The sequence below is a fragment of the Anomalospiza imberbis genome, chromosome 6 (genome assembly GCF_031753505.1).
Source record: "Anomalospiza imberbis isolate Cuckoo-Finch-1a 21T00152 chromosome 6, ASM3175350v1, whole genome shotgun sequence".
Classification (NCBI taxonomy): domain Eukaryota; kingdom Metazoa; phylum Chordata; class Aves; order Passeriformes; family Viduidae; genus Anomalospiza; species Anomalospiza imberbis.
This window is the reverse complement of record NC_089686.1, coordinates 15,253,656-15,280,921: the sequence shown is the minus strand read 5'-3', so window position 1 is coordinate 15,280,921 and position 27,266 is coordinate 15,253,656. Positions and strand designations below refer to the sequence as shown.

At 38.4% G+C, this 27,266-nt stretch overlaps 1 protein-coding gene across 4 annotated transcripts in view; it reads left to right on the top strand.

The window, feature by feature from the left end:
• The first annotated feature begins 3,299 nt into the window (after positions 1-3,299).
• Positions 3,300-27,266, top strand: part of PPP4R4 (protein phosphatase 4 regulatory subunit 4) — a 59,963-nt gene continuing 35,996 nt past the window's right edge. The window contains exons 1-3 of one of the 4 annotated variants that reach the window (XR_010999825.1): positions 3,300-3,532; positions 4,033-4,106; positions 25,497-25,599. Coding sequence is in view for 2 of the 4 variants with exons in the window: in XM_068192528.1 (XP_068048629.1) it covers positions 3,419-3,532; positions 4,033-4,106; positions 25,497-25,599 (291 nt within the window). In the remaining 2 variants the exon portion in view is untranslated. Of the gene's footprint in view, positions 3,533-4,032; positions 4,107-25,496; positions 25,600-27,266 lie in introns of those variants that run through there. The other 3 variants (XM_068192528.1, XM_068192529.1, XM_068192530.1) reach the window with 3 other exon arrangements.

Here is a 27,266-nt window from a genome sequence, read left to right as displayed (position 1 = left end):
TTGGCATGTCCTTCTGTGTCCCCCAAACCAGTTCCTTCATATTTCAGCTGATTGTGATACATTCTGAGACCTCACAAGTTTTCATGTGAATAGTTTAATTTGCAGGTAGGTTATTTTGGTAAACAGGTACGGTAAAAACCACAACTTTTTCAGAGCAGTTTCCAGAAGGCAGACACCTCACTGCTGGGTAGCAAAGGAGAACTGTGCATCTGTCCAACCTGACAAATCACTTCACCCCAGAATCCTTAGGTAGAGTCAGAGTACCTGAAGGATCCTTCAGGTACAAATTCCTTCCATCTGTGTTGTCTTTTTTTTTTTTTTTTTTTTTTTTTTTTTTTTTTTTTTTTTTTTAAATCTTCCCCTGGATTGAATTTAGAGCTCATTGCTTTAGAAGGCATGAATAACACACTCTCTCTTCTTCCACTAGATATGGGTGCCACTTTCCCAGTGCTGTGCATTTGTCTTCCTCAAGGAAGGATTATTTGAAATCAGCCTGGTACTGTCTTTCCAAGGTTACACAGCTCCTGTGTTAAAATGAAGGTTCCAGTTCACCCTGGATTTCACTAAAGCAGCATGAAATAGCTCTTGATTCTAATACAATAGCTATGACAAGGTTGGAATGAAGCTGAGAGTAGAGTTTTGTTTGAGAGAAGAGAGGAGTGGAAAAGGGAGGAGCTGAAAGCAGTAGCATTGGAAGGGAAGTCATACGTGACTTTAATCACAGATGAGAATGAGAGACCACTTGCCTGCAGGTTTACTATCAGAGGGGATTCATTTTTATGTATGTGGTTTTGGAACAAAATATGTAAGCTTTCTTCTGCCAAATGTATGGGTCAAAATGAGATCTGTTTATATTTAATCTAATTCCTTCTGTGTTCTTCATTCTAGTCCAGTACTATATTTATTGAAAAAAAAATTATTCTGTTTTTCACATTTCCAGGGAAATCTGTAGATATCTTTGACATATCTACAGATTTTAATGAGAATCATGTCTGCTCAGTGTTTCCTGGACTGAGTTAGAAGGACAGATTTTTAAAGGCAGTAAGGAAGAGATGTTTTTCTAAAAGTTTACACATTTACAAAAAACTCTCTTCCTTAGTGGCTTATAAAGTTTATGTAAAATTTAACATGAGAAATCAGCCTAATTGCATATTTATACTCCGAGTTTTTCAGTCTTTAAAACTGAATTCTGGAATTCTTTGTTTGAAAACTGCATTGAGTTCCTAGTTCAAGGCATTCTAAAGAAAATACCTTTCATCTCAGAAGATATCTGTGATTCATGAGAGCTCCTTGCAAGGTGAAATAACCACAGATTGGCTGTGAAAGAACTTGCAAAAGGATTTTCCTAACTATCTGTGTTTGGGATTTCAGTATGTTTTCCTAATACTTATCTTTGGCAGAAGCCTGCATGCCAGGACTCTGAAGAGGGAACATTGTCTAAAACTCTTTCTTTATTTTGTCTTGTAGAGCTAGTTCCTTACCTACTCTGAGAACTTAGGTTCAGTTACAGCTATTCATTGTATTTGCTGCCTAATGATGCTCCCTGGTTAAAAAGATTTTACAAAGGAGATGTTCAAAAAAGTGTTTCTCATTTTAATTCATCATCAGGCCTTAAAAATCCAAATGGTTTTAGTTTTCTATTACATAATACTTTAATTATTCATATATAAATTGGATTAGATTTTTCTGCTAATAATTCTGTTGTACATTTGAAATTAATGGAGATCCTCTAATTTTTTAAAGTTTTACTGGTTTATCTGAGCACAGGACTTAGCCTAACTGGTAGAGCAGTAACACATAGGGGACAATGTTTATTTATTGCTAGGTAAAAGCAGAGGTGCTTGCCAGTCACAGAATAAAAATTAATAAGATACTGGGTAATATATCACATAGTATTATATAATCTTTATGATTTCTGGAATTACTTTTAATCTTGTATCAACAAAACTTATTTGGTCACGTGGGCATTTCCCAGGGATAAGAAAACATCGCACCCCCTCAAATAAGCCCTTGTGAAATATTTACAGGTTTTTAAATTTCTGGTCTTAGTGTGGCTGTTGTGTTCAGATAAACATTGCAAAGGCCACTGTCTAGAGCTCTGGTGAATTACGTCAGTAAATGCTGAATCTAACTCTGTAGGATGATTCTTGTCCTGTATGCATTTTGCATCACCAACCTACCCTGAAAGAAGGTCTCTTACTAAGTTTTTAAAGATTATCCATGCTTATTTGAATATGAATCAGAGGTAATTAGCATACTTTTATTTTGAAAATAGTACTCTCCCTTAAGCCCCCAAGGCAATCCACATTTGTGAGCCAAAATGGTAAAGGCATCCAAGGCCTAATTGCATATATGAGGAAAACTATCCCTATTGGAATCAGCTGCTGCTGTGAGTGTGAGGGTGTGTAACCTGAGTCTAGAATGCAAAGGTGAAGAATGAGAATATAATGAAGAGTGTAAGTAATGTCTTTGTCAGAGTTTCACAGTTTACCGCCAAGGCAGTAATTTTTTTTTTTACATTAATATAAAAGCGTTCACTGGGGGAGGAACCTGTTTTGGACTTTTCATTAAAAACAGCACTTGTTTTCAGTTTCTCCGGTGTAATTCTGCTGTGACACAGCTGTGAGACGGGCGATACTGGTGGGGGATCCCAGCGGCGCTCCCCAGGGGAGGGGCCGGGGAGCAGCGGCCGAGGCGCCGCAGCCGAGCGAGGGGCGGCTCCCGGGACAGCCCCGCGCGGGGCCGGGCGCGGACGGGGCCGCGCCCCCGCGCGTTCCGCCGCTGCCGCGCCCGGCGCTGCCCTGCCCTGCCCCGCGGAGGCCGCGGTAGCGCCGCGTTGCCCCGGAGACCGGCTCGGCGGGGCTGGAGCTGTCCCGGCCGGGGGCTGCGGCGCTCAGCCGGGAGGGAGCCGAGGGGCTGCGCCGCGGGACGGGGGCGGGGAGCGTCACTGCACCACAGCGACCGTCCCTCCTCCCGGGGCGGGCGGAGAGGCGGCACCCGGGCGCCGCGGCGGGGCTGTTTCGCTCCGCTCCGCTCCGCGCCCCGCCCTCCTGCCCCGCCGGTGCGGAGCGAGCCCGCAGCCGAGGGCTCCGCCCGGCCCTTCTGGCGGCCGGGGGCACCCCGGTACGCGCCCTCGCTGCGGACAGGGGTGACCAGCGACGAGGGCAAACTTGCTCGAAGCTCCCGCCCGCCGCGGCACCGGCGGCTGCAGCGGGCTCTCGGGGCCCGCCCGGGCGGAGCGGAAAGTTTGGCGGCAGGAGGCTGGGCGGGGGCGGCGGCCGGCGGGCGCTGCCGCAGTGTGTGCGCCGAGCCGGGGCTGCCGCCGGCCGCGGGAGCGCCGCGGGGCTTCGGTCCTGCCGCCCTCGCTGCGATGTGAGGCTCGGCGACAGCGTCGGCTGCCGAAGGCTTTAGTTGTTACATGCGCCCAATAATCTTCTCCAAAATGGATTTTAGTCATAGCAGTCTTTTTGGATACATAGAAGACCTGCAGGAACTAACTATTATAGAGAGGCCAGTACGCAGGAGCCTGAAGGTATATACCTCGAAAAAGAACGGTGCTTTAAAATCCTTTTAAAATTGTGTCTGTTTTAATTATGCACAAATAAGCGAATAGACCGGTTTTTTCTGTTTTTTTTTTTTTTTTTTTTTTTAACAGCACCAGGATATGAAACATTGTTGTCAGTCATTTTAGAATAAACAATTTCGAATTCTGTGTAGCAGGGATTTGATGTTTTCAGTATAAGATTATTGAGATGGGAAGAAATAGACTAGCTTGGGTCTTTAGATGAAATTATATGCCACTTGTTTAATAGTGATAGTGTCTGACTTGAAGCTGTACTTCTTTGGCATTCCATCTTCGGGTGAAAGATTTATTTGATTGAATTTGAGATGTTGGCTAGAGGTTTGATGAATAAATTCAGATTACTCATGAAGCTGTCCCTGTGTGTGTGGGGAGAAAGGGTTTGTTTTAAGACTAAAACAGTGAAGTAGTCAGGCATTTTAAACTCATAATCTCTATTTCACACTTGACAGACGCCAGAAGAAATAGAAAGATTGACAGTTGATGAAGAACTCAGTGATATCGAAAGGGCTGTTTATCTACTCAGGTATTTTCTAAAGTGTTGTTGTGAAACATTGCTGACCATCATGTTTACATACAGCTTTTTTAGTGTTTTACTCTTCACTCCTTTAATTTTCTGTCTGTTAGTAGTTGTTTTACCATCAACTATGTTAAGCATACAGGCAAGATGAAAATAGGTACTGTAATGTACAAAATAATCACTCTGTAATGGGGGGTGTGTGTACACGTATAAGAATTTCTGAGCTTTTAATGTTCCTCACCAGCACAGAGTTGTACTTAATCATCTTTCCCCCTGCAGTTGATTTTGCAAGACTCCCTGAGTGTCAGTGTTATTAATATCAATAATTCAGGGAGTTCATACTCACTCCAAACAAATATTCACACATGGGCAGTTAACACAGGTTGGTAACACAGCTGTTCTAGCATCCTGTGTGTGTTTGGATTTTCAGATGAGAAAATTTGAGAGATTAGTTCTATAGTCCTTAGAAATTACTGTAGGAAATACTGTGTTAATACTTACCTCTGTTCTGGTTTTCATCATCTTACCTCCTTCTTGTTGAAAGTATTTATTTGCAGCTATTTGAATAACTTAAATTTGGTAGTTTAAAGCATGAATCTTTCAACTACTGTGTAAGTCATCTTTGAGCGTACAAATGTTCTGGGGGATTTTGAGTTGAATATGCATTTTTAAACAATATCTAGTAATTGGAGAACCAGCTGCAGCTCCCTCTCAGTTTGCTTATTTGGCTATTTTAGGTGCTTTTCTAGTCTATGCCTGTGCTCAGTATTTAGAATAGATATTCTTAGTGATACAGTTTTCTCTTTTTGGGGTGCATAGCATTATTTGTAAGTTATCATTTTTGTCCGCTGATACTGCTTTTGATATGGACTTCTGCTTATGAATTGGGTATTTTTCTATGCTGAAATTTATTAAATAGAGGATTTTAAAACTTGCTTACTTGCTTTGTTCTTAGTTGCTGTAATCAAAGCAGTCTGTTGACTGTAGGGAAATTTGCATGTGGTACATATCACTGAAAGGATGTGTGTCCATTCTGAGTTTTACTTCACAACAACCAGCATAGGTGATTTTTTTTTTTTTTTCCAGTGTGGTAGCAAATTTCTTTGCTCTTTTTCCAGTTAAAGACCACATTTCCAGCATATATGTCCTAACTAGATAATTGCCTTTTTAAATGGCAAAAGGTTCCACTTCATGTCTTTCATCTTATCGATTGCTTTTCAACCTGGCCTTCTCCTGACATCTTTATCTTCTCTACTTGAGCAGCTGTTTGAGACATAACATTCTTTTTCGTTTAATAAAGCATTCATTTTCCCCTCTGCATTGTTCTCATTGCTGAAAGGTACCTTCAACTCTGCTTGATGGGCTTTTTGTAAGTTAGTCTTACTGTGCATGTATGGTAATTCAGTAATCCAGTGGAAGCTGTTGCTGTTGAATAGCATGTTGCTGTCATTGTACTGAGTGGAGTAAAAGCAGAGTTGAAAAGCTGCCTGTAACCTAGTAGTATCTTTTATATAACATACAAGAGTATGTACTTTTGGCTTGTCAGGAATTTTTCATCTATTTTAATACAATATACCTGCCTGTTGCTGTTTGATAGTAATGTCAGTCCAGTCTTTCTGTGCCTTAGTCACACAGATGCATTATTCACTGTCCTTCAGGTTGTTTCTTATGTGGGACTAACCTTGATCTTATCCAAAAAGCCACTGCCTTTTCTGAAAATCTGTCTATAGAAATAGCTTTACTGAGATTGAAACAAATTGTTAATGACACCTCTGTTGTATCCCATTTGGAAAGGATGGTGTTATCTCCATATACATTAAAAATATACAAGAACAATAATAGAAAGCAGATCTCTCATCTTAAATATCTACAGGTAACATCAAAACACTACTTTTGTCACAATGTCTTTTGTATTGTCATTTGCTTATTGCACCCTAATCTGCAAGTTGAAGATTTTAAATTTACTAAGGTATCTTCATTGTTGCTTGTACAGTGCAATGGAGCTGATTAATAACGGATAAAACCTTTGCATGCTACAGCAAAGCTAATGTTTAATAGTGATTTTCTGGGAAAGTTCAGAGTGAGTCTTCACATTTTAAAGGCTTTCATTCTGAACAAAAAAAAAAAAAAAAAAAAATCAACCACTTTCTTCTCTTTTCACATTCTTTCTTTCTAAAACCTGTCCCAAACTTCTCCTCCCCACCCTTGAACTTGGATTTGCTTATACGCAGAGTTGTTTTATGATTGCTAGATACTTGTTTTTAGAAGATTTCTGCTCCTGAAGTCTTTTACTACAGTAGTCTGAAAATGGGTACATTGAGATCCAAGTTGGAGAGGATAGATTTTCTTTTTTTTTCCCTAGTGACCGATTCTTGCTTACTGTATATATGAGAAGGTATTAATTTTCCAACTCTCAGAGTTTCATCAGTTATTCTTCTCTTTTCACTTCTTGTGTTCTTCACTTCTCATTTGCCCGTAGTACCGTGCAGATTTGGTGTGGTCTCTCACTTGATATTGTAAAGTTAATTGCTTTACTCATCTGTATGTACTTGTAACCATCTAATCATTATTTTGTATTTCCACAGTGTCTTGTCTGTGTCTAGCCATGATGTATGGTAAATTTCTGTTCATTGTGTTCTCTTAAGTATGATGTAGTTATAAACCTACACGTTTTTGGCATGTGGTAAGTACATTGATACACTCATAGTGTGTGAGATCTCATTCCAAGAGACATGATTTCATTGTAATTGTTTTTTTGTTGTCGCCTATTATAATTTGGTTTCACATTCTAAAGTGATAACTGTAATTTTGATAATCCTGAAAAGTTAATCTCTCTCTCATTATTATTTCTAGTCAATGTCTTTGCTTTCAGTCTCCCCTTTTGTGCTAGTACTATTTTGCATATAACTATGTAATGAGGTAGATTGATAAGAAGATCTAGCTAAAGCTGATAATTTCTAGTTGCATTAATTTTCAGATAAATCATCTCTTTGATTCGCTACATCATGTGGATATAGAAACAGTTCTGCAAGCAAAAGGAGAGGATGTAGTAACTCTCCTGGTGGCTAGGGCTACTTTAATATGACTTGAGCATAAGTGAATTTCTGCTTTAAATTGCTGATGCCCAGAATACTTGGTTTTAATTAGGTACCATTCTGCAATTAGACTGAGCAAGTTCTAATTTAATAAGACTGTGGTAACAAAGTGGACTGTAATTAGTTTTAATCTCATTTAACCTTGAATCTGGTAGAGGAACTGGGTTTCCTTAGACCAGACTGCCAGGGATGATTATGACCTTCTCATTGAAATCAAATGGGTTTAGGGACTTAAGGAGGGAGCGGCATTTGAGTGTCTCTGATCTATGTTTTAGAGCTTCAGCTTGTGTGTTTGGTGGTTTCTGGAGCCTCTAACAGGAATCACTGAAGAGTTGTAATCTGTCTGTGCTTTGTGTGATGCTGGCCCAACAGAAGGACAAAGACAGCAAAGTAGCTGTGCATCTTAACCAAGTCAGTGTCAAGACCGATGGCTTATCATAAAACCAGCAGATTAAGAGAAGTTGTTGGAACACACTGAAGCAACTGAATAGTTTACATTCCACCTCAGAGCATTGTGACCTCTACCAGGACAGTGGCAATAAGCAGCTCAGGGGCAATAATTTTTATAACTCCTGTGAACTTTTGCCTGTAATGAGTTTCCATGTTTTCTGATGCTTGATTCATGTTACTACTTACATTAATTTGCCTTACCATAGCTCACTCTTTTATGGTATACAGCCCAAAGTAGGTATTTGCCTGATGAGAATCTGGTTCTGGATGCTTACTGGCATGTGCACTGCAGGGTGGTTTGTTTTCTGAGGACTTTTCTGATAGATTTCCCTAGGTCTTTTACATTGTTGTGTGTACCGTATGATTTTGTATTTGGCTACTTTTTTCTTTTTTTTTTTCATTTGTGCCTGCTTAGTGTTAAAGCTTCCAGACCTTGACATTTCTGTCATACTCAAAATAAAATGGTAATAATGAGTTATCAAGGTGGAAGATTGACTTATTCACCCTTTTGGGAATAGAAGCATTGTTTTTGGAGAGATCCTATCTATCAGTGTAGAAAACAACACAATCCTTTTCTAAAACATTTAACACAGTTTTTGAAGACACAATAGATACTCTGTCTAGATTGGAAAGAATTCAATGTCTCTAAAGTTATGGTGTCTTAAAAAGGCCACAGTAATAACAAGAAAAGTTGTACTTTATTGTACAAGCTATCCTTGATTTGCTAAAGCATTCTCAAATTCTAAACATCTCTTAATGCATTATATGTTGTTGATTGTGAATATCAAAACCACTACTATTTAAAAGTTTGTGAGATTTTTTGGGTCTGGTTTTTAGTGATGGTGTTAATTTTGGAAAATTTCATTTTTCTGTACATGCAGGCAAATCACTTTAAAATAATTTGATTTTAAATGAAAGCTTTCATTTACATGTAACTTTAGGGCCTGATTTTCTGCATAGTATCATTTTTTTTGTATGTGTTACATAATCATGAAATCTGGCAACTCAGTTCCAGTTATACAGTTTGTGATTCTGATGCATACAATACATAGTATACAGAATGATCCAGCTTTAATGCTCAGCATACTGGAAAATAGTTCTTCCATCTGTCCTGCCAAGCTGTAAATATCAATGTAAAAGGTATTTATTAATTTTCCCCATCTTTTATTTTTCGAATTGTAACTTAAGTTTTATAAAAGTTTCATTCTGATTCACTTAGTTGGACAAGAACAATTTGTTTGACCTTAAATGTGTTATACCAATAAACTAGTGAGTATAACATGGATTCTTTCACCTTAAAGTAAAAGGTGTATTGTAGACTCCTAAAGTGTTGCTAAGTCACATACTTTTATTGAAATTTAGATTGGTGCAAATACTTCTGTTAATCATATTTGCTGAGTTGAAACTGCAGCTGAGGAACCAGCTGTGAATATACAGAGCAGAGTTAATGTAGTGCATTGAGAAGCATTAAAAAAAGGAGAGAGAAAAATTTCAGTTTTCTTTCTCAGGCTACAGTGCAGGAAGATGACAGTGCCAGTCCTCTCCCTATTCTAGTGTTTGTGCTATGTTTGCCCTTTTGCTTGCACAGCACACTGGGGACTTTACCTGAGGCAAAGCCTGAAAATGATGGATAGTTTTAAAACTGATCAACTGTGTGGTCCAGGACTTTGTATACTTAAAAAAAAAAACACCTCTGCCAGCACAAATGAGTTGAATAGCAGCATGGGAACAATGCTTGGGAGGGAGTGAAATGCCTGAAGCTTTGGCTGGCTTATGGTATTTATGAAATTATGGTTTCCTGGTGTCTGGTTTCACAGTCAAGTTAAGCTGAAAGAAGCTTTCCTGGTATCGGAGAGGAGCTCACCTGTCCTTTCATTATGTGACTGCGTGATACTGATGAGTTCTGTGTACCAGCACTGATGCTATTGCAGCCACACAATCTCACAGTCTGATTAGGGAATGCATGCTAATTCTAACAAAATTTTCAGATACTTGCTTCCAACGAAGTGTGGAACAAAATGCAACTGCTTGTGGTACTATAAATGGGAACATAAACAAGAAGTCACAGCTGGTAGATGATTCTCCTCTCAATAGCAAACCAGATTTAGTTCTTTTTACTCTAATTTTTGAATGTATACTTTGAATCTGTGAAGTAAAGTACTGGTTGAAATGACCAGAGGAGAGAAAGTATCAGCTGTTGTTTGTATAACAAGGCTTGACATAAAATGGATGTAAAGAATCATTATAGTTGGAAAAGACTTCTAAGGTCATTGAGTCCAACCTTTGAATAAACACCACCAGTCAAATAAACTATAGCACTAAGTGCAATACCCTGTCAATTTTTGAATACTGCCAGGGAAGTAGAATCTACCACTGCTCTGGGCAGACTTAACTACCCCTTCTATTAAGAAATTCTTCCTGATCTTCAACTTGAACGTCCCCTGACACAGCTTGAGGCCATTTCCTCTCGTCCTGCCACTTGTAGCCTGAGAGAAGAGTCTGATCTCCACCTGGCTCCAAACCCCTTTTAGGTGGCTGTGGAGAGTAATAAGGTCACTCCTGAGCCTCCTCTTCTCCAGGCTAAACACCCCCAGCTCCCTCAGCTGCTTCTCACAAGTCTTGTGTTCTGGACCCTTCCCCAGCTCTGTTGCCCTCAGTGCTCCAGCCCCTCAGTGTCTCTCTTGTCATGAGGAGCCCAGAACTGAGCACAGGATTCGAGGTGTGGCCTCACAAGTGCTGAGTACAGGGGGACAATCCCTGCCCTGGTCCTGATGGCCACACTAATGCTGACGCAGGCCAGGATGCCATTGGCCTTCTTGGCCACCTGGGCATGGCTGGCTCATGTTCAGCCACTGTCAACCTGCAGCCCCAGGTCCTTTTCCTCCAGGCAGCTTTCCAGCCATTCTGCCCTCAGCCTGTAGTGCTGTGTGGGATTGCTGTGGCCCCAGTGCAGAACCTGACACTTGGGCTTGTTGAACCTCATACCACTAGCCACAGCCCATGGATCCAGCTTGTCCAGATCTCCCTGCAGAACCTTCCTACCCTCTAGCGTAGTGACATGCCCACTGAACTTGGTGTCATCTGCAAACCAGCCAAGGGTGCCCTTGATCCCTTTGTCCAGATAATTGATGAAGTTATCGAACAGGGCTGTCCCCAGCACTGAGCCCTGGGGAAGACCACTAGTGACCATCTCCAACTGAATGCAGCACCACTTACCACCCCTCTTGGCCTCCAGCCTTCCAGCCAGTTTTCAATGTAGTGAATAGTACACCCATCCAAATGGGAAGCTGTCAGCTGCTCCAGGAGAAAGATGTGGGAAACAGTGTCAGAGGCTTTGCTGAAGGCAATGTAGCCTGTAGCCACACCCTACACCACCCCTACATGGTTCACCTGGTCATAAAAGGGAGATCAGGTCTGTGTGAGATTTGGAAGTCTGCCTGAGCTGTGGTGTGAGAGACCAGGTAGCTCTTCCTTATGTGTTGTCAGATTCTTCTCTGGAGATGTCAATTATGTTTGTGTTTCAGAGCATCTTTGCTCATGACATAGTAAGGAGAAACTAGATATAGTTTTGAATATCAAACACAGTTGAAAAATCTGTGGGTTTCCTTAAATTCTAAAAATAATTCTGTTGTCCTAGGAAAACTTTATCATCCTCTCCTAGAAATGTTTGACATAGGAATATCCAGAAAAATATTTTCCATATTTCTTTCTTTCTACATAATGGATCCCATACATAAATAGCATGTTACCCAGCAGGAGAGTGAGTTTCTTTTGTTTTTGTTTGGATGAGCACTGGCATTTAATAAATAGGTTTAACAGTTGCACATTTCATTTTAGATGTCACATAATTCATGTCTAAATATAGTAATTCTTTATATCACCTTCTTTAGAAAGTTCCAAGTGTTCATAAAAACATTTTGTGTGCATAAGGAGCTTTTATCCTCGTGCTTGCTCAATATTACTAATTTAAATGTGTTTATTTGCCTGATTTAGCAAGAGATGATAATATTGGACTAGTTTTTGTCAGGACTTGGAAATGCATCTATGAAGATCTAGATGGGAAAATATAATATTTTGTGTTAGAATACATCAAAGGTACAGACTCTTCAAAGAGTAGATCAAGCTGTCCGTTTTTGGCTAGTCTGAATATGCTTTCACATGATAGTACCCTGTAAAATAATGACTGTTGTATGCTAGTGACCAAAACACAAATCTCTAGTCATTTTTCATAGAATCCTTGAATGGCTGGGATCAGAAGGGATCAAAGGTCATCTGATACCAACCCCCTGTCACGGGCAGAGACACTTTCAGCTAGGCCACTTTGCTCAAGGCCCCATCCAACATGGCTACAGATGCTTCCAGGGTTGGGACTCTGGGCAACCTCTTCCAGTACTCTCCACCCTCACAGTAAAGAATTTCTTCCTAATATTCAATTTAAACCTACTCTCAGTTTGAAGCCATCTCTGTTTGTCCTATCACTACATGCCCTTGTAAGAAGTCTTTTTACAGCTTTCCTGTAGGACCTCATTAGGTACTGTAAGGTTTCTGTAAGACGCTGCTCTCTTCTTTGGGCTGAACAACCCCAGTTCTCTCAGGCTTTCCTCACAGGAGAGGTGCTCTGTCCCTTTAGTTTCTTTGAGACCCTCCTTCTTCAAACACATTGATGTCCTTTCTCTGCGGAAGAAACCTGACCCAGCACTCCAGATTGGGTCTCATGAGAGCAAGGGCAGAGGAACAGAGTCATGTTGTTTTGCTGGCCATGCTGCTTTGGATGCAGCCCAGGAGACAGCTGGCTTTCTGGGCTATTGCACAGTGCACGCAGCCAGGTCACATCCAGCCTCTCTCCCACAAACACCCCCAAATCTTTCCCAGCAGGGCTGCTCTGATCTGTTCATCCCCTGGCCTGTATTGATAACAGGGTTTGTCCTGACCCAGGTGTAGCACCTTGCACTTGGTCTTGTAAAACCTCATGATGTTCTAGCAATGCTCAGCTTGGTGTTGGTGGCAGACTTGCTGAGGCAGCACTCAATCCCTTTGTACCATTAATGAAGCTACTGAATGCTGGTCCCAGTATTGGACCTCTCAGGGACACCACTCATCACTGATGTCCATCAAGACTCTGAGGCAGTGACAACTGTCCTCTAAATGTGAACATTCAACCAATTCCTTATTTACTGAACATGTTTTTCTTGCAAATTCCTTCTGGTGTTTTGAGGACTACTTGGTTGTAGGCATAGGAAGCCCTTCACGTGTCACGATGTGATGCTTCTGTGGCCCTGCACTCTGACTCCATATACTAGCATAAAGAAGAAACAGCAGTTACTGATTCCGTTACTCTTTCCCTAAAAGCAGTTTAGTACCATGCACCTGTTCCAAAAAATCTGAGTACTCTGAGACTCTTCAGAAGAGTGACTCTTAGTGCTGATATGCTGATACATCCCGTATTTTTGCATGCAGGGCTGTTTAAAAGCTTTTCTGAATCTCTGCAAAGCAAGGTAGATGGAACTCCATTGTATATTGGTTCATATTGTTACACTGTAAACTTTATGTGAAGTTGTTTTACTGAGGTGAAATTCTGATTATAATTTTAGGACTTCAGGAACTAGGACTGCAGTCTTGGGCCTGTATCTGTGCCTTTGCAGATATGCTGTGGCAGAAAAATTTGGAATAAGACAAGAAATAGCTTTGTTGAGATTTAAAATTAATCCTGCTCTCTGGGGTAAACTTGTATAATAGTTCATTTGTCTATTTTTAGAGTTAACTTTAGTAATATTAATTTTTTTTCCTTGTTCCACCAGCTGGTTCTCTAAATGCCAACACTGGGTTACCCTGGATTTTGTCAAGCCTTGAAGCCCAAAGCTTTATGTCACAGGAAACAAAACTGGGATCATTTAATCACTTATAAATTTTTTCACTGTGAAAACAGAATGGAAATGCAGACAGACCTTGAGACTAAGCAACTCAAAGAGGTCTGCATTATTCATTGAGAAGTTCTCCAACGTTGGTAGGAGCATCTTATTTAATCGTTTAGAGACAATTTTTTTGTATAAGAGAAGTTCTCTTTAGTTCTTGAGGACAAACAGAAAAGGAAATTGAAGTAATTTCTATAGCAAGGGCTTCTATTGACATAGTCTGGCAAAACCTGTATTACAGCTAAAAAACTGTTTTAATTATACACAATTGTAGGACTCTGTACCTGAATAAGAAGGTCACTTCAGATTCAAAAACTGAGGCCAGAACTGGCATCTCTAGCCAAAGACAGTTATGCCCTCAGGCAAAGATTTTAAAAAACCACCAGTAATACAGAAACACACGGATGGGAATTGTTCATAACTGAGTTTTTCTTGAAATTCACCCTTTGAGAATTAATGTGTCACTGGCATTCTTACATCTTGATTCTCCTCTCCTTCCCCGCAATGTATCTTTACCTTCATAGATCAGGTTGCAGATGTGTCTTTGCAGTCTGAATAGTAACAGTATCCTTTGACAGGATGGAATCTTTGCCTTTGAATGCTAATTCCTTATGGCCTATCCACCCTTGTATATGGAAGAAAAATGTCTTTCTGGTTTAAGAGTGATAATTAAACAGAATGAAGAAAGGGACTTGAAAACTTCTGCTAGGTCTCCTGGATACATCTGCCTGAGGCTTTTTTGCTGCTGCCTGATGCTTTTACACAAGCAGAAGGTACCAGATGTTTCACATCCATGTTATTATTTGAACGGACTCTTGATGATGCAGGTACTTAAATTATTCTATTTAGCTTCTTTTACATTCAAATAAATGTTTCTGCATGTTCCTCTTTGCAAAACATTACCCTGTGAGGGGTTAATGTTAAGAAATAAAAATATCAGGCTTGGGATATGTCCCTGTATCTTGGTAGCAGTTGTTCCAGCAGCAGTTTTGTTTATTCCATGTTGTGTGACTGTGGGTGCTGAGAATGTGTACAACTCTCAGGTACAGTGTAGCTGAGTCATTCCTCGTCAGTCGTATCAATTCAGGGCAGGACGAAGGGTAATTGCTCTGCTTTACTGAACTCATTGACTGTTGCTGGAAATGTTTTATCCATCTGTCCCTTATATTACCTTTCCTAAAAGACTACACATAGACAGTCCTTCTTAGTCATTGCATAATTCCAAAATTGCAGTTGTTTTGTTTACAGAAACATGTTACTTACAGTGTGAATTTAGCCTCAGTGTTTCTATGTAATGCCTACTTTCATGTTCTACTTGTTCTTGAATTTACTCTAAGTCAGATTTAGGCAGTGTGTAAGCCGGGGTAGATGAACTGGCATGAATGGAATTGCATCATTTTTAGTGTGTGTGAGTCCAAGCTGAATAACAGAGGTTTGTTGTAAGACTTCAGATATTTTTTTTTAACTGACAGTGTTTGTAAGATTCTGTAAATGAAGGTGACCCACATTGCAAAGTCAATATAATGTGTAGTGTTGAAGAAAGGCTGCAGTCTCAAAGAGCATAGTCTTACATTCTTTCTAATAGGGAAAAAAAGTAATTTATGCATTCTTCTTGTCCTTATCCATTTTTCAAGAATCATCCAGTTTAAGAAAATACTTATAACTTCGGAAATAAACCAATACAGCATTTTTTCCTAGGGCATTTTTCTCATAAGTTTTTAGAGTTAAATCTCCTATTTGATTGTTGGGGAAAAAAAGAAAAGAATTTTCTTCTTTCCCCAGTCTATCTTCAATCAGAATTATATATTTTTTTTAGTTTTTTAAATGGCAAAGCAATGCAACTTTAAATAAAATTGCATAAATTTCCACAGGGTTTATGTGATAGTCCGAGAGAAAAAGTATAAACAGAAAATCTTGGAGGACTTTTGTTTATCTGAGTAGCTTTGTGTCCAAATTGTCAATTATGCTTCTAGTAAAAATTCAACATTTTTTTAAGTAAAACCAGTAAATTAATTTAGGTAGATATCAATTAGCTTCTCCCTCTCCCCACCCCTGCTTCCTCCCCATGGCTAGTGTTGAACAAAAAGAACAACATTAAGCACTGGATCCACCAGTTTATGCTACTATTAAATAAAGGTTATTCAGAGCTGCTTGTTTAATTCCAAAACATTTCTCTTTACCAGTTGGAGTAGACCAGGAAAGTTGGATTCAAGGTGGATCAAAGAATTTGATAACACAATTTATATTAACAGAGCTGTATAGCAAAAGTGATGTTGCACTCAATAAAACCATTGCATTTTGCTTGCAGTAGTTTATGCCTACAAAATGGGATGATTTACTGTTTGTCTGTGCTGCATGAGAAGCACAGCTGACTGGCTTGTGGTCAGATTTTCTGAAGTGTATACACCAGCTTTTTTTTTTCCTCCTCCTCAGTGAAATTGCTTGGTAACTTCTGTTACCAGGAGTATAGTGAGTAAGCTCAACTAGGGACAGAAAGAAAATGCTTTAAACATGCTAATTGTATTTTTGTTGTAAATAGGGGTTGATTGTATTGTTTCTGGCAGAATAAACATATGTAAAAGAGAAATGGGAAAGGCATCTGCTTTAATACACTTTTTTACATGATAATATTGTTTACATTGTTGGGCAGGCTTGGAGATAAAAATCCTGTCTTTAAATGGAGAAACACAAAAGATGCCATTTTCCCTGCTGAAATTGTAACTGAGCTTTTTGAGGGGGAGGATTTATGTCCATATTAAATAGCAAAACATGAGTCATTGCCTGATTGCTGCTCACACCAAAATTCTTCTGATACAAACATTTAATCTCTTTTATGTAATTTTATTTCAAAGCTCAGGATTAGGACACCTATTTCTCTGCCATTTTGGGAACTAGAAGTTAGTTAGACAAAAGTTAGTTAGTTTCAGGACAAGATTTAATTTTGTTTTTGTGTTTTTCCAACTGCAGCAATTGATAGTCACTAAATCAATGGAGAAAAGAATGATAACTACTTAAAATTAATCTGCTTCTTTACTACTGGTTTTAACCCAAGAGTTTGTCTATTTCTTCTTGTTTTTATCACCATGTAAAGCAAGCTTAGGTGTATTTTAAGGGTTACATGTAAAATCTTTTGAACCCTGCATGCTTGTTGTATTGCAAGAAAATACTTGCACCATGAGTTTGTAATAAATCATTAGATGCATACTGGTATGTAAAAATCAACTCTTATTGTGGATAAATACTCTTGTGCTTTGATCACTTAAACTATCCCACCTATTTGATAATGATGTGTTAGAGGGTAGGTAGATCAATAAAATTAATACACAGATCTTTGTATCTTACATATTTATTGCAAATTCTGGGGGCTTTAAGTAGAAACTTCTTCAGTGTCTCATCTTCCTTATTAAATGAAGAAGTTGGTTTTGGTTTTTTTAAATGAACAATTGGAACGTGGCAGCTTTTGGATCTATTTTGTATAATGCCCCACATCCGTAAAACCCACGAGCTGAAAAAGATTGTAACTAGAGTTTAGTATTTGATAGGTCATTTGAGATGTTCATGACTCACTTTACCTGTTTTTTGGTAAAGGATATGAGTGTTTTTCCCCAAATGTTATTCCTTCCCCTTTCTCAACTTCATTTTCTTTGCCTTCATTACTGTGACTGAGAGTTTGCCTTAAGCTCATTATTTTCATGGGACTGCACAGTGAATACCAACTGAAATGATTTATGTAAAGACTATGTTGGTCCAATGGGCGTTGTGTAGAACTCTGGAGTTCTTTATGCACTAGAATAACATTGATAGCTTAAGCACAGTGGGCTATGTGTATGGTAAATTCTGCCAGTCGATATCCATTTGCAGGATGCCTCTTCAGATAGCTAATAAAAGTATTGTTCTTGAAAATAATATATTGTGTTAATATTACACCATGAGCTTAGACTAAAAATTTATTGTCCCAAACCTTTCAGTGATCAGTTAAAGTTCTATTTCAGTAACAAACAAACCATAGGGAGGAGGGTAGGGGAATGGCATGCAAATAGTATTGTATCAATGGATGCTTTTTAACATAACTTTTCTTTTTCTGTGTTACTTTTTTCTTCCATATAATGGTATTGATATCAATATAGTAAATAGATAAGCCAGGAATTCTGGTGGTTAATGCTGAATATATGCTGTGAAGGATCTATGCAGCTGAGCATATTTGATTTGCATTCAAAGGAAAGAGATACTCTTTTCTTCAGAGATGATTCTGGACTAATTTTAGTAAATGTGGGTGGAATTACTGGTAAATATTTTTGTTTATTCTTTCCATTGCAGAACGTCAAACTCTTTCTGGGATAACTGTACCGCTAGAAATAAGTTAATATGACTATGTGAGGAAAAAATAGTGTAGCAAAAGGCTATTTAAGATTATTGTAGTGATTTGAAGATAGGGAATGTTACTAGGACTACTACAGTTACCTAAACATAATTGAGTAGTGTCTTGGATTAACCCCAGACAGCTGCCAAGCCCCACGCAGCCACTCACTCACTGGGGGAGAATCAGAAGGGTAAAAGCTGGAAAGCTTGTGGGCTGAGATAAAAACAATTTAATAGGGAAAGCAAAAGCCACGCACACAAGCAAAGCAAAGCAAATTCACTGCTTCCCGCAGGCAGGCAGGTATTCAGCCAGCTCCAGGAGCGCATGGCCCTGTCGTGTGTAATGGTGACTTGCAAAGTGAAACACCATCATTCTAAATGTCCCCCCTTCCTCCTTTTCCCCCCTACTTTATATGCTGAACATGATGCCATGTGGTCTGGAATATCCCTTCAGTCAGTTTGGATCTCCTTTCCTGGCTGTGTCTCCCACCTGTCTCCATGTCTCCTCCCTAACGTGGAGCAGAAAAGGCCTTGGCTCTGTGTAAGCCCCCCTCAGCAATAACAAAAACATCTCTTTATTATCTACCCTGTCTTCAGCACAAATCCAAAACACAGCCCTGTACCAGCCACTGGAGAGAAAATTAACTCTGCCTCATGCCAAACCAGCACAGGAAGGCAGGAGGATTCTGGTGGTGTGCTGATAATGGTTTTATAAAGAATGCAGCTATGGATTAATTATCTGTATATATAATGCTCATTTTTATCTATCTGTTTGAAATTATTCTGTCAGAGAGCTGGAAATTTGAAAGATTTGTGTCACCACTTAAATTTTTTTATTATGTTAATTTTATTACCTGGTTTGATTGTCCACTCCAACATGGAACAAATGTTTGTTTGAGAGACATGACTCTAACTCTTCTATTTAATTAAGTAGCTGAATTTTATCATACGTTACAAAGTGAACATGAAGCAAGTAAAACACTTTTTTGTTTGACAGAACATGAATCAGGAACAGCTTGAAATCGCAGCAGTTTTTAGTTATTTGTGTATTTGCCTCAGAAAGCTGCCTTCGATCTATGGTTGCTTTTGATATATGAGAAAGCAGCCCTAGAGTCAGCTGTTTGAGGTTGTATTGCTGATGCATGGAACTGCATCAGTCTGAAGTAGCTGTCCAGTATACTTGAAAATATGAGTATGCTTGAAAATATGAGTCCAAATTACTTGAAAGTATTGAGTATTGAAGCTATGTATACTCCTTGAATAATGAATAGAATGTGAACCAGCAAAGCTTTCCACTTCTAACTTGTCTAAAATCTAGCTCTTATATGTAGTAAGTTCTCAGTTTCATGTTCACTTCCTAATTATTTTTTTCTTTTGAGTCATCAGGCCCTTTGAGTATAACAGCAGTAATTTGATAGAAATTTAATATGAACTGTTGAAAGCCATTCTGAGCCCATAGTTAGATTTCCTTGGCTGGGAATAAAGCTGCTTCTACAGCTAAAACTTCAAATTGTTTCTAAAATCTTAGATATATTTTTTGGTGCTCACAATTTGACTCCTATATTTTTCAGTTTAGAACGTAACCTTAGCTTGTATTATTAGATATGATGCCTATCTACTTAAAATATATAGATATCTATATAAAATATATCTAAGATACCTAGTTATGGTTTTCTTGTATATGAGGAAAATGCTGTGATGAAAAGCTTCAAACCCTGTCTTTACCCTTTTTTATTTTTATTTTCTTGTGGCTTTTCATTCAGTCACTGTACTAATACCCTGTACTTTCATTCTGTACTCAGCGGTTTTTTCAGTGTCTCTGTGGTTCTTTTACATTTGCATTTTCTTTTGATCCAGTGTCTGTGATTTTGAAAAGGGCTGATCAGCTCACATACAAAGTATGTTTTGTTTACCATTTGTCTGTGTTCTACTGTTAGTAGGATTTTGTTACGGGGACTATAAGGCTATTCTAAAAAGTTTGAATTTTTTGAAAGATTGGTAAGAAGTTCTATTTTACCTTAACTCTAAAAGGCTGGGGTTATTCAGTCTTTTACCATGGTCTTCAACTCTTGCATATACAGAAGGGTCTTTTTTATGAAGCCAAGCAGATATAGGCAGAGACCAGTTAACAGTTGCTTTCCTAACTTTAATATGCTTTTCTTAATAGCATGCAGAGGAATTGCAAGTGGATTTAGCATAGCATAATTTGTTTTTAAATGATTGAAGAGACTCATAGCAAGGGTTGAGATGAAGTGGCAGCTTCTGTTAGAGCTGTCAATAAATCTTGAAAAAATAAACAATTTTTTTTGACCTGTGAGTCAATTTAGAAAGGAGAGGTTTAAATGTACAGCTACAGATTTCTTTTTTTTTAGAAATTCTCATCAGCTTCTAGGACTGTTAGATTAGAGTTGCTATGAAAAAAATGAGTATGGAAGAAAAAGTATGGAATTGATTCAAGATGGAATATGCTATAATCAGAAAGGCTGAGAAGGCATGATAGAAATACACACAGTAATAAAGTGGAAACTTTGGGATCTGTTTATAATGCTCTACACAGGTAAGACCCACAAACTGAAGAAGACTATAAGCAGATTTTAATACTTATTAGGTCATTTAAAGTTTTCCTCTCTGTGTGCATGAAGTATACTGATAGAAAAAATAAGACTGGAAAATGAAAAGATACCCAGAGTCTAAATTAGACTATAAGAGAAATTTAGGTCAACAGAAGTAATTTACGCTTCTAGAATTCAGTTAGCATCTGTGATTTTTTTTTTTTTTTTTACTTTCAGTTTAAAAAAATTACAGGCCTTGTACTTTTTCAGAAGACTTCTTATAGCACATAATGCATGCTGTGAACATGACAAATCTTTTTGAATGTGAAAATTATAAGTTCTGGATCAGTGAATGAAGACTGGCAGAATGAAAGATAATACCAGCTTGTAGCTCATTTATGCTATATCACCTAGGAATGGGAATTGGCATTATCTTGATCTTGAAGTAAAAAGACTGGCTTTACTTTTCACATTCAGACTCAAAATAAAAAATGCCAAAATTAATTCTACCTAGAAACCGTACAAAATGCAATATGTTTTATATGCCCTCTAAGGAAGAAGAAATATTTATCTTCTAGGAGATTGTAATGTTGATATTGAGGTAATATTTGAGAGGAAAAATGTGTTCCTCTGAGGCACTTACATTCTTGAAACTTTTCTTAAAATTCAAGGGAGAAAAACTCAATGTTTACTCATAATAATTAATGTATAAACTCATAGATCTGATGATATTAGGAAGAAAGAAATTACTGTGTCATTATGATGTAATTGTTTTGGTTCAGAAACAGAAAGAGGTATCTGTATGAGTTAGAAATTCTTCTTCCTCTCTTTGACAGACATTCAGCAAGGAAACAAAAATAAGAGACTTCAGCTGACCAAACCTATCCTGGTAAACAAGGTTGCTATGAATGCAGAACTACTATGCAGCTAAATCTTGGGTTTCGGTTCTTACTTTAATTACAGTAGAAGTTTCATGTGTAGTGGTGTAAGTTCAGATATGTACTAAAATCAGGTTAGTTTCTTCTTATTTAGATTAGACCATGTAGATTTTTCACAATGAAGATGATTCTCAAAGGATGTCTTATGAGCCACACACTTTTATGTTATTGACAGAAATATTTATCTGGATTTCTAGTACAGGAAAACAGAAATCCTGGAGGGAGAATTGAAATTGAATAATTCTGAAAAGGCTAAATTCTGTTAGATACTGAGCTTTTATACAAATAGGAAATTAACTCTAGGATTTATGAATCCCAGTCACAGAATAGTTTAGGTGGTTGGGGACCCCTGGAAGTCATTTGGTCCAATGCCCTGGTTAAAGCAGAGCCAACTTCCAAGTCTGATGCCATTTGATGTTAGATCACGTTGCTCAGGGCATTGTCCAGATGAGTTAAGAAAGTGTCCAAATTTTCCCACAACTGCAACACCCTTTTTCAAGTTCAAGTGTTTGTGAATTTAATTTTTCTAATACCCAGTTAGTTACTGAATACTTTAATAATTTTTTAAAATTGTGGTGTTCTAATCCCTCACTCATTGAAGTTGCTGAATTTTTACTTCTGTCTTCAACAAATTCAGATTTGGACCAACCTAGAACATTATAGAATCTTACACTGAAAATAATGTCAGTTAAAGGGTGTTGAGTTAACACTGTAATTCCCTGCAGCCACTCATCAGAACTTCTGTTTACACAGGGCACACACTTGAGTCGTTGATTCAACAATGGCTATTTAACAAATCACTTTTGCCGAACTGGTGCCACACTGTGAAAGAAAAGCCTTTACACAAACAGAGCTTCAGTTAGAGCTTGGGTAAACATTGTACCTCAGTCTTCTTTACAATACTGTGTTCTGCTCCTGCCTTCGTGTTTTATAGGCTAGTGTGAATGATGAAGAGAAAAATGTAAATCTGTATTTTATTTTTCAAAATCCTTTGTGGTAATATTGTCTGGCAGTACATTCAGTGACTAATCTTCATTCTTAATGCTGCAGAAGGAGTTGTAGTCCTTGCATCCATTTCCAGATAGAAATGTTCCTAATTGAGTATCCAGGGACTTTTAAAATTTTCTTTGTTCTTATCTTGTAGAATCTCTTTTTAAAAATGCTTTTAATATTAATATATGAAATCTTACTGTCTTCCTTGAGCTTCATGGAAGTTTGCAAAATTGGCAACACATACCGTGAATAAAATCATAGTATAGTTGTGGGAAGGGATCTCTGGAGATCATCTTCCTGCTCAAAGTAGGGTCAATTAGAGCAAATTCAGTCTTGTCCTGAACACAGGATTTTGAATCGTATAGATGGAGACTGCACCACCTGTGTGGGCAACTCTTTCCAATATTTGAATACTCTGACGTAGAACAATTCGTGGTTTTTTTAAGGTTTAAGTGGAATTTCCTGAGTATTGAATTTGATCCCATTGTTTTGCATCCTATCACTGGGCACCACTGGCAAGAATTTGCCTCTGTCTTCTTTACTGTCTCACATCAGAGTTTATACATGTCAAATAAAGCCCCCAAGGTTTCTCTTCTCAAGATTAAAAATCCCTTTTGTTGAAGTTTCTGCACAAATATTGCGATGAACTCGCTGCCACCTGTCTGTGAGATTCATGTGTTGAATAGAGAAAAATAATCATGTTTCTTGAGCTGCTGGTGATGCTCTTGAGTGCAGCCCAGGATGCCATAAGCTACCTTTCCCTCCAGGTCAGTTTTGTGGCGGCTGATGGGACCTCCAGGTCCTTTCCTGCCAAGCTATTTCCCAGTTGGCTGGCCCCCAGCCTCTACTGGTGCATGGGGCTGTTCTGCCACAGCTACAGAAACTTTTGTTTCCTACTGCTGGACTCTCTAGGATCCCTGTTGGTTTGTTTCTCCAGCTTGTTGAGTCACCAGAGTCTTCCGGTCAACACCTTCTCCTGGTTTTGTGTCATCTGTGTACTGAGGGTGCACTCTGTCCCATCCCCCAGGTCATTAATGAAAAATTTATTGCCCCCAGTAAGGTAAACCATGAGGTAAACCACCTGTGGCTGGCTTCCTTGCCACTAATCACAGGCCTTTAGGCTCAATAGGTCACTTAGTTTTCAGTCCACATCACTTTCCATTTGTCCAGCTTGTACTTCATCAGTTTATCTATGGGGATATGATGGGAGACAATGTCAACAGCCTTGCTGAAATAAGTTAAACAACTTCCACCCTCTCAGCCAGTCATCATGTTGTCAAGTTGGTTGGTCAGGATTGATTTCCCCTTCACAAATCCAGGGTGACTACTCACAGGCATGTTTCTGTCCTTCGTATGTTTGTAAATGGTTTCTAGGAGGATTTGCTTTAGTATCAAGACATCACAATTGTTATGTGGACTTCATTTTATATGGTAAAAGAAACAAGTAAAAGAAAATGCAGGGGCTAGAAGGAGAAGGCTGAATGCTGTGCTTGTGGTTGAGAAGTGTTTGAAAAGTGCTTTCCAATGGGTCTTACAGTTAGACCATGTCTGGTACCACTGGCCAGCAGCAAGCAGCTGCTGCTGCAGAGGAAGGAAGTATTAGGACAGGAGTGTTGGGGCCATCCCCAACTTCCCTCCCTGCATGAGGATTCTCATCATTGCTAAGTCACTGGGATCTCCTGTAGAATGAACTCACAAGATGAATACTGAAGTTTTATATTTAAATGGTATGTGGATCTTGCTAGCACAAAAGAGGCTGAGCTAAATTGCTTCTAAGTATAGGGCTCTGTTATGTTCTTCTATAGTTAGCACTGTTCATAAAGGAATAGTGCCTTCAAGTCAATGAGCTTATTGTGACTCTGAAGAAAAGATTTAGCATTTATTTTAATTTGTTTATTAGTACAAAAATGTGTACGTCTGAGCATTTAGCAATAATTCACTATAATTCTGGAGTCTTCAATATTTAAAGAAAATCTATGGTGCAGCTCATTTGGTAGAAATAGAAGAAAAATCTTCTGCAGTTGGAAAATTACAGACTGTGTAGGTGTTGAAATGCCTCCTGCTTCACTTTCTTAATTGGCAGTAGGCCAGATACTAAGAATTTCTGGTTTAAAGGGAAATGCTTCCCTTTTCTTCACATTTTGATGGATAAAGGTAGCATTTTGTTTGCATTTTTTTAGCAGTTAGGACTTCTTCCATCTTGATACAAAATTAATAAAGTTTCAGTTAAATAGCTTCTCCAAGTTACCTTGGCTTTTTGCATTACTACTGGATAACACAAAGATATGCATACTTGCCAAAGGAAAAGGTATGTTTAGTTTTAATTTTGGCATCCAGACCCTCTTGCTTTCTGATTCTATTCTAGGATTTGATCCACTTGAGTAATTTTTCTTTTTACCTCATATTTTTTTTATTGCTGCCTACCATTTCCTTCCCATCCTGCCTTTTTTTGCCTTTTTTTTTTTTTTTTTTTTGGATTTTTTGTTTTTTTTTGTTTCCTTTTTCAATTGTGGGATACCATTGTGAGAGACAGAATGAGGAGAAAGGTGAAAGATCTGTAATTTAACCAAGTTTTTTACATCCTTTTTAAATCACGTTTGTGTGCATATGACTATACATCTGACTGCTTTCTCTACAAAAAGGAAATAATGGTAGATTTCTCTTAAAATGCTGTACACTGTGTGTTATTTTCATTTATATCTTCTATTTGCCCCCTTCCCATGGTTTATCCCTTGTATTGCCATAAGACAAAAGATTCCATGAAACCACTGCCTTGGTCATCTGGTTTGAAAAGATCTTTCAAAAGTTTATTATTTTTATGCAAAGCTACACTAAAAATTAAAACATTCCGTGTAGGAAATGATACACAATAGCTTGATAGGTTGATATTTTTAATTGTAGTCTTCTACCACACATTATTAAAAAAAAAAAAAAAAGCCTCTTTGCTTGCATGAAAAACCTGAGTAGTTAGGTTTAATCTTCTTGGTTTTGTTTTGTTTTGTTTTGTTTTGTTTTGTTTTGTTTTGTTTTGTAATGAAAGCCACGAGCTTGTAATCATCATAGTGAGTAATGTATTGTATGTTTATGTTTTTGTAAGTTCTGGTCAGGATATCCAAGGAACAAGTGTGGTGGCAAATCTTCCAGTCCTTATGCGACAGAATCCTGCAGAAACACTTCGTCGGGTTTTACCAAAAATCAGAGTAAGTTTTGTGTGTTGAGGTTTGAATGTATCTTTTTCTGCCAGTTAAATTATTTTAACAAAGGAAAAGAAAAATCCCACTTTTATTGCAAACTCAGTCTCTAGGAGGTGTATGTCCAATAAATCTTCTGCATTAATTCGCTGAACTTACAAAGTATTACAGGTATTATAACTTTTTAAAAATTGTTACAACAGGGGAAAAAAAGAGCAGAATTAATACTGCTTAAATGTTCTAAAGATTTACCAGTGTTTTGACAGCTTTTTTTAGAATTCTTTTTGAAGTCTATTCAGTCATAATGTTTGATTCTGATGTTCTCGATCTCATTTCATCCAAATATTAAGATCTTCAGGGTGCTTTTAGCTGTCTGTGCAATTTCACGTTCTGCCCTCCATATTTTTAGTAAGTCACTGCTAGTTGTGATAAATGCATGCTGACCCTGCAATGTTATTCAGTAATTTAATATAGAGATATGTTTTTATAAAGGGTATTTAGGTTGTTTAACCTGGAGAAGGGAAAACTCTGGGTACACCTTATTTTGACTTTTCAGTTCTTAAAAGGGGGCTTACAAAAAGATGAGGACAAACTTATTGGCAGTGCCTTTTGAGATATGACAAGGGGCAATGGGGTTAAACTAAAGAAGGATAGATTCAGACTAGATACAAGGAAGAAATTCTTTGACATGAGGATGGTAAAACAATGGAACACATTGCTCCGAGAAGTTATGGGTGCCCCATCCCTGGAAATGTTCAAGGTCAGACTGGATGGGACTCCAAACAACCTGGTCTAGTGTAAGGTGTCCCTGCTCATTGCTATGGTAGGCGACTAGCTGAATTTTGAAGGTCCCTTCCAACCCAAACTCTTCTATGATTATATGATTGTGAACAAGATACCTGTCTCTGTATTTCCACTCTGTCCCAGATATGTACCTTTGCCCAGAAGAAAGGTACGAGTTCATTTAAGGAGTGGTTTTAAGAGCAGCCTTGGCCAAATAAGAGCAAACTAAATCACAAATACAAATGCAAAACTTAATAATGCTCGTGACCCCTAGGACCCCTGCAGAAGAAAAGGGTTGGAGAGGGCCTTATCAATATATAAAAATATCTGACAAAGCAAAGACAGAGATAGGCTCTTTGCAATGGTACCCAGTGACAGAACTGCAAGTGTTTTTGCAATGCGTACAAACAGAAACATAGGAGGTTTCTTCTGAACATCAGGAATCACTTTATCACTGTGAGGGTGACTGAGCAGTGGCACAAATTGCTTAGAGAAGTTATGTCTTCCTCCTTGGAGGTATTCGAAAGCAGTCTGGGCATGTCTTAGCTGTGACTGGCCCTGCTTGAGCAGGGGGATTGGACAAAATGCCCTCCAGAAAGATCCTTCCAGCTTTCAAGCATTCTGCCAATATCAGACATCACCTCTCGACTTCAAATTATGAAACGTCTGTGATCTCAGGAGACATCCATTTCTTAAAAGGAGCTGTTCCAACTTTTATCTGTTTATTTAGATGGTCAAGAAATGGTCAAGAAATAGCTCTTCTGAGGACTGGTATAGACTGACAGATGGTTTAGAAAACATTAAAGTGCTTCTGGTTGCATTCTGCACTATAAGATGCAGGTCAATAGGAATTTTGCTTAAATATGTATGAGTGTAAAAGTGCTTTGAGAAGA